General features: G+C 34.4%; 1 protein-coding gene across 1 annotated transcript; it reads left to right on the top strand.

Moving 5' to 3' along the window:
* The first annotated feature begins 1,225 nt into the window (after window positions 1–1,225).
* Coc (cocoonase) lies at window positions 1,226–7,367 on the top strand. Its single transcript, XM_028182649.2, has 5 exons — window positions 1,226–1,342; window positions 1,777–1,966; window positions 5,710–5,959; window positions 6,319–6,459; window positions 7,022–7,367. Exons 1-5 carry the CDS (start codon window positions 1,288–1,290, stop codon window positions 7,166–7,168), a joined length of 783 nt encoding a protein of 260 aa, XP_028038450.2. The 5' UTR covers window positions 1,226–1,287; the 3' UTR covers window positions 7,169–7,367.
* The last annotated feature ends 956 nt before the right edge of the window (window positions 7,368–8,323 follow it).

Below are 8,323 nucleotides of genomic sequence, written 5' to 3' on the forward strand. Positions count from 1 at the left end.
CTAATTTTCAACCGTCATTACATTACACATAGGTAGTAGTTACAAAACATATTTTTAGTGCAGGAATTCCGTTGTTGCATTTCGACAATAATAATTACAATAGATGTTTCGATTACAACTACAGCGTTATACATTACGGACTGTCATGCATTTAAGGTTGTTAATAAATAATAAATAATAAATAAATATTTACTAACAGTCACGCCACGTTAACTGGTCCCGTGATAAGTTCGTAAAGAACTTGTGTTACAGGTACCAGATAACGGAAATAAATATGAGATTTTTATTATACACATACACATATTTAATATACATCCATAGCCCTGGAAAAGACATTTATATTTATCATACCAATATCTTCCCTTGGCGGGATTCGAACCCGCGACCCCCTTGTGTAGTGACCATGTCACTTACCATACACCAGACGGCCGTTAATAACTTAATAGTAATTATTTTCGTTTAATTATGAATCTTAAGACCCTAATTGATCGTTATACTCGGTGCTGCTGTAGTTACCACCCTTGATTGTTGTGCTGAGTGTCGTAAAATGCATCGTAGAAGTAATTCATGAAAATAAGGTTAGTACGTATTTCATTAGAAAAATTGGTACGCGCCTACGGGATTCGAACTCCAAATTCGAACATGAATACGCCGGGGGTCTTACTTATCCTTTAGGCCATCGTGACTTCTAATACAAATCGTTAGAGCCGTTTCCGAAATGCACGAAATATATTTAGTTAAAAACAAGACTAATTCATCAGAATGAAGAAGACTAGAATTAAGAAGAATTAATAAGACTAATTCATCAGAAACAATTTTATTCTTGCAAAGATATTTTAGTATATTTAGTTAAAAACAAGACTAATTCATCAGAATTAAGAAGAATTAATAAGACTAATTCATCAGAAACCATTTTATTCTTGCAAAGATATTTTAGTATATTTAGTTAAAAACAAGACTAATTCATCAGAATTAAGAAGACTAGAATTAAGAAAAAATTAATAAGACTAATTCATCAGAAACAATTTTATTCTTGCAAAGATATTTTAGTATATTTATAATGCACGAACAAAAAAAAACTGTTCCAAAACAAACGTATTTTTTTGTTTGAGTTACGCAATAATTACAAGAAATTGGTTTTTTAAATACCATTTTTATCTTTAAAATTGCGTTTTTATCTAAATAACTAAGTCATCTATTATTTTAAATACTCTAGATGTGGTATTTAAGGCGGTTGAGCTTGGAATATTTCATGAGTTCCTCACCTGTCGCCGGATCGAAACTGAAATGGAAAAGTTGTATCTGTTTATTGTTTTTCTTTCATGTGCCTTATTGCTGAAAGGTAAGATTTGGATGTTTTAACCACTATAGTATATTTTGAATCTACTCTATATAGAATTAACTTTGAATCATGTTTAACAATAAAATGTAATAAAAATCAAACCCGCAAAATTATAAGTTGCGTAATTATTGGTGGTAGGACCACCAGTAGGTGAAGCAGTAATGCGTTTCGGCTTGAAGGGCGGAGCAGCTGTTGTAACTATACTTGAGACCTTAGAACTGATATCTCATGGTGGGTGGCGCATTTACGTCGTAGATGTCTATGGGCTCCAGTAACCACTTAGCACCAGGTGGGCTGTGAGCTCGTCCACCCATTTAAGCAAAAAAAAAATATTTTCGCTAGAAGCATTCGTTGATCGATAAATAGGCAGCCATACTTTACCACAGAATGTATTGTTCTATTTATATTAGAAAATCTCTATTGTTTATCGACAGATGTTACATGTACGGATACTGAGGCGTTATCCAATGACGAGGAAAAGATAGTAGGAGGCGAAGAGATTAGCATTAACAAAGTTCCGTACCAAGCGTATCTTTTGCTCCAAAAAGATAAAGAATACTTCCAATGCGGAGGTTCGATTATTAGCAAACGTCACATCCTCACGGCGGCACATTGTATCGAAGGGTAAGATAGTTAAATTTCACATAGAACTTAATTTAAGTAGTTTAGGTGTGAAGTTAAATTGGATAGTTTGCAGGAGGATCGATTTGGAACTCGACCCTTCAATTGACTACTACTTTAGCCTAAACATAGAGCAAACTTCATTTATTACAAAATACTAGACATAAACGTGGTTCTAGTTGCTATGTTTATTAACCAGCAATGTATAATAGTGTAATAAATAAATAAATATTTATGTTATATTATATAGTGCATGAATAGTTCTGGGAAAATTCAGTATAGACGCTTCGTTTTTTCTTCAAGAATGAAGAGCACTGTACATTCTGGTGGTAGAACCTCTTGTGAGTCCATCACCCTGCCTATTTCTCTCATTAGAACCTCTTGTGAGTCCGCACGGGTGGGTACCATCACCTTGCCTATTTCTCCCATGAAGCAGTAATGCGGTATGAAGGGTGGGGTGGCCGCTGTAACTATACTGAGACCTTATAACTTAACCCAAGGTGGGTGGCGGCATTTTCGTTATATATGTCTATGGTCTCCGGTAACCACTTAAAACCAGGTGAGTTGTGAGCTCATCCACCCATCTAAGCAAAAAAAACAAATAATAATAACAGTTAATAGCGAAGTTAGCTCACTGAGAAGATCTGGCGAGAAACTGAGTGGTCTATGTCTATGGGTTAGTTCGCTCGTCGAACTCTTAGTCGTATTCGACGAGTTCGACGAGGACGGTGACCGGTGCTTGAGAGGCCTAAAAGCACCGAATATTCTTTATAATATATAGGACGTATCGTGAGTTATTACCTGTACATATTACCATCCTGCCTATTTCCATTGTGATACTGCCTCGAGTGTCGTTTTAAAATTATTGCTTAGCAATACAACTGAGAATTAAACCTCAAATTTTTACTGGTGGCAGGACCTCTTGTGAGTCCGCACGGGTAGGTACCACCACCCTTGTTTATTTCAGCCGTGAAGCAGTAAATGCGTTTCGGTTTGAAGGGCAGGGCAGCCGTTGTAACCATACTGAGACCTTAGAACTTATACCTCAAAGAGGGTGGCGCATTTACGTTGTAGATGTCTATAGGCTCCAGTAACCACTTAACACCAGATGGGCTGTAAGCTCGTCCACCCAACTAAGCAATAAAAAAAAAGCAAATCTCAAGATGGGTGATATTCAATGCGATTTCTGTAGTTGTTTACTATAGACCATACATGTTGGTATCTGGTTCAGTAGTGCAAGTGATTTAAGAGGTTGTAGGTATCTTCCTTTTCTGGTAATCTGAAAATTTATTTGCAATAGGATAAATTTGTTCATAAATCGCCTGTCGGCCACCGGAAACTATAATCCCCGAAAGTGATAAAAAAGAATATTAACCTTTGTTTACTTCCAAAACAAATAAAGACTAAGAAGTAACGTAAAACTATAGTAACAACAATAAAGTTATGTACCTAATAAAATGTATATAAAAATATTGTGTCGAATATACGTCAATAAACAAACAGTTCAGTATTGAAGTTTTGCTCGTAATGGTGACTCTATTGAGGGAAGTAATAAAACTTTCAGTTGTTTTTATTAGTATAACAGTCATTTTAAAGGCAGTATCTTAAATGTATTTAAATCTCATGCTGAATATATTTGATTTATAACGAGCTGCATCCACGGTTTATTATTGTCTGCGTTTTATATTATAAACAAGCTGACCCGGCAGACTTCGTAGTGCCTCGAATCGATAAATAAAAGACCCAAACTTTTGTATAAAATAAACTTAAAACAAACAAAAGGAATCCGTCCGACAGGGGACACATCAAAGGAAAAACAAAATTATTAATTTTATTTAATTCCGAGCATTTTAATATTTATCTACCTTTTAAACCCTCTCTGGACTTCCACAAATAACTCAAGATCAAAATTAGCCAAATCGGTCCAGCCGTTCTCGAGTTTTAGCGAGACTAACGAAAAAAATATTCATTTTTATATATATATAGATGTAAACATTGATGGCCTCAGCGGTTTAGAAGATAGTAACAGCTACTTACTGTACATCGTCTGTACATCTTTTAACGGCCGTCTGGTGTAGTGGTAGGTGACATGATCACTACACAAGGGGTCGCGGGTTCGAATCCCGCCAAGGGAAGATATTTGTATGATAAATACAAAATGTATTTTTCAGGGTTATGGATGTATATTAAATATATGTATGTGTATAATAAAAATCTTACATTTATTTCCGTTATCTGGTACCTGTCATACAAGTTCTTTACGAACTTAGCACGGGACCAGTTAACGTGGCGTGTTAGCTAGTAAATATTTTTTTATTTAATATTTATTATTATCGTGACCCATGTTTCATTCCATTCCATTCCGTCCATTCTGTCAGTATATTTGTTGAGTATGGTGGAGCAGTCTTTGATAAAACTGTGACTTAAAACTCATGTCTCAAGCTGAGCGGCAGTTTTTACAATGTTGATGTCTATGGACTCTGGCAACTCCGACAACACCGGCTACTCCAGGTGTGCACTGAGCCCTTCCACCGATTTAAGCAAATTTTTTTTCTGTATGTGATATTCGTGGTTCGGATTTATACCTTAGACCGAAGAAGAAGAAGTTGAAATTGAAACGGTTGATTTTTAGAGCTTTTTCTATTGATGATTCTTATAAATGATACGAAAACTAACGGAAAATTTAGTCCAAAGTATGTATCATAATTTTTTTTAAAAACATTCCTTTAGTTGTTTTAGAATTTATTTATTGTACACGAAAATTGCTTATTTTAATCTATTTACATTTTCACTGTACAAAATTTCCAAATGCAGATGAGATTGTTCACTATTTATCTACGTGGTATTCGCGGGCCGTAGTTATTTTCCAAGAATCACTTAAAATTTTAACTGAACGTGCTTAGAAGCTTAAGAACATGAGTGAGACCGAATTCGTGGTCCTAAGGGTAATACTTACTACATTTATTGAACAGACTCTATACATACTCAGATAAGAAGTACAAATGTTCGTGAATTAAATTAAAATTGTAATAATAATTAATGTGAAAAAGATACACATATAGACAGAAACATTTGCAACATATGGGTGTAGATACCGAAGATGAGCGTATTATGGGAACCCGGTAATGACTATCACTATCTTGCCTATTTGGCTTCATCATCATCATCATCATCAGCCTGTCTACTGCTGAACATAGGCCTCTCCAATTGACGTCCAGTGTAGCCAGTCCGTTGCCACCAGCATTCAATATGACCCAGTGATTTTCACTAGGTCACTTGGTTAATTCACTAGGCTTACTATATTAAAATTTCTAACAATACAATATTAGCTTGTAGTTTTAAAATAAATTCCGTCTCAGTGTGTCCTTCGGCCAATTACAACTGTTATTCTTATTAAATGTATTTTAATTTGTCTAAACTGAAGTATATTGGTTACTGATTTCTGTTATTCTAGAAGATTTATTTATAATAATATGTTAAACAACCGTGAGAGCCATAGTTAATTGAGTTTCATTAAGTCCGCAGGAGAGTTCGCAATTTAAACTGCTTTGAAAGGTGTAATTGGAAAGAGTTTGAATATTGAGTTAATAGTAATTTTTTTGAAATGGCTTTCAAAGGCAGACTAATGTATAAGCTTGACTTATGGTGGTTAGTTACGATTGTTCATGGACAATAGCACAGCCAAATCGTTGTCCACAAAGTTCTACGAATGAACATCAATCATTTTAAACATAACATTTCCACAGTATCTCCAAAGTAACGGTGCGTATCGGAAGCTCAAATTCTAATAAAGGAGGCACCGTTTATACAGCGAAATCAAAGGTGGCTCATCCGAAATACAATTCTAAAACTAAAAACAACGATTTCGCCATTGTCACTGTGAACAAAGACATGGCGATCGATGGAAAAACTACTAAAATCATTACTTTAGCTAAAGAAGGCTCTTCGGTTCCTGACAAAACGAATCTATTGGTTTCCGGGTGGGGAGCTACAAGCGTGAGTGTTTCTTCTGATTTGCAATAATGAAATAGGTTACAGCGTTAATTAGAACTAAAAGTGAAATACTTGTACGCTTTTGTTGCGGATCGCACGTCAATTATCGTCAATTAACTTCGAACGTAATAAGGTCGAGAATTATATGCTTAAAGTGAATACTGGTATGGCACCGAAGTGAATAGTTTAGTTTATTTTATTTATAAAAAGTCATATTAGTTTGTTAAGATCCAGCAGCTAGACATTGCGTGAAATTTCTATCAATCATGATTAATATTAAGAAATATAGTGCAACAATTTTTTATTTAGCTAAAATTATTATATTATCTATTTGAAAAGTAAAATTAAAAAAATAACAACAGGAAGGTGGTTCATCAAGTACAACGCTAAGGGCTGTGCACGTTCAAGCTCATTCTGACGATGAATGCAAGAAATATTTCCGTAGTTTGACATCTAATATGTTCTGCGCTGGGCCCCCCGAAGGCGGAAAGGACTCCTGTCAGGTATTTTGATAATATAGTTATAGTAGTAGATAAACATGAGAACGATTTTTGGGGTTTAAAGGTGTACTTTAAGCGGATTAAATGTTTTCAACGCCTGTAGGTTCCAAAAATGTAATCTGAATCTAAAACTAATTAATTTCCAATTTTTAGCTTCGTTCACGATTATCTTTTGGTATGTAAACGATTATAAGTTTGAGTCATAAAACATAATTAAATAATAATTATAAAAAAAAATCACGGCAATCACAATGCACAATGTGCGACTAATCATAAAAAAATTGAGACTGGTCACTGAGGAGGTATATTTTAGCCTCAAGTGACATCAGATGAAATTAAGTGGCGTTCAGCCCAGCTTTGTAAATTTAGGCATAAATCCACTATTGCCATAGTTTTTGAAGAGACACAAGATTTTAGTCTCATATATGGTGCATGATGCTAGTAGTCGTATCTGCATTATTTATAATAAGCATATTTATCACAATTCAATAAGCTACTAAAAGCTTTCAGAACGATAAGTGTATGAAATTTGCCGATAAATTTAAGATCTTGATCATATTTCTAGGGTGATTCCGGTGGTCCAGCTGTTAAGGGCAATGTCCAACTTGGTGTGGTCTCCTTTGGTGTCGGCTGCGCTCGCAAGAATAACCCTGGTATCTATGCTAAAGTAAGTGCTGCTGCAAAATGGATAAAATCAACGGCGGGCCTATAAATACGAATTAGTCAAAATTTAACTTGAGCTTCAAACATTGCAATGTATGTAGTACCAATTTTTTTGTTATTACTCTTGAATGCGCGTACTTTTGAGTACTCATTATCTCAGTGCACATATCATACGTAATACTTTGAAACTCAAGTTCAGAGAGAATTTGTTTAGCTTAAAGTTTTAAATAAAGGCACTGTTTACCTAATTTAGTTTTGTTTGATTAAAATATATAGCTTATTAACCACAAAATTAGGGGAAAAATTAATATGGTATAAGATTCAAAGAAAAATTAAACATTCTAATCGTCTATTGAATTCTAATGAATGTTACAGAATTACTATAGTAATTAAGTGGAATCAAATCTGAAACAACGTTTGATCAAGTATCGAACAATTTTTCATTATCAGAAAACATAAGTCGTCCGGATCTTAACGCTTTCCGAGAACATGCTTTTGAACCCATCTTAAAAATTTTGGAATGTTTGGAATTTTCATTTATGGAACAAGATCTTAAAGGGGTATTTCTGAAAGAGATTTGACATTATCAATTATATTCGATCATAATATATGACAGGCTACTGAACAAAAGTGTCTACACAGTAATGGAATCTATATAGTCTTTTATTGTAATGTCACTATTACGCATAATAAAATGATTCAATGCAAGAGCAGTTATGCCACGCTATTAGAAAAAAATACAAATAAATGGTTTGCTCAATTGCTAACGTATAAAAAAAGCTGAAATCAAATGCTACTGAATAAATAAAGTGTATAGTTATAAATATATTTATGATTATCGTTATGACTCGTTATAGTGTGGTTAAGTCAGCAAACTATGAGAGTCAGTAAGAAATTCAATGCGACTTAATCAATAGAATCTCAATTAAAAGAAACGATTACATTTCCTTTGGAAGTAGGAAGTATCCTTATCGCAAGAATCCGGCGAGGGATTGTCTGTCGAATTGAAAGTGACGCAGAGCACCTGGCTTCTTTCGGCGAAATTAAAAAAGTTTCATCTTCGACCCAACTCTCAGGTCTCGTTCATTTAAATTCTAAGGGATTCCGTGTTAGTATTCATTGTGAGTTTTCGTCATTCAGAAAAAGTTTTGCATTTCAACAGTTTCGGTTCTGGTCCGATGGAAATTTGCATCGTATTTTTTTT

The sequence above is a fragment of the Bombyx mandarina genome, chromosome 13 (genome assembly GCF_030267445.1).
Source record: "Bombyx mandarina strain Sakado chromosome 13, ASM3026744v2".
Lineage (NCBI taxonomy): Eukaryota > Metazoa > Arthropoda > Insecta > Lepidoptera > Bombycidae > Bombyx > Bombyx mandarina.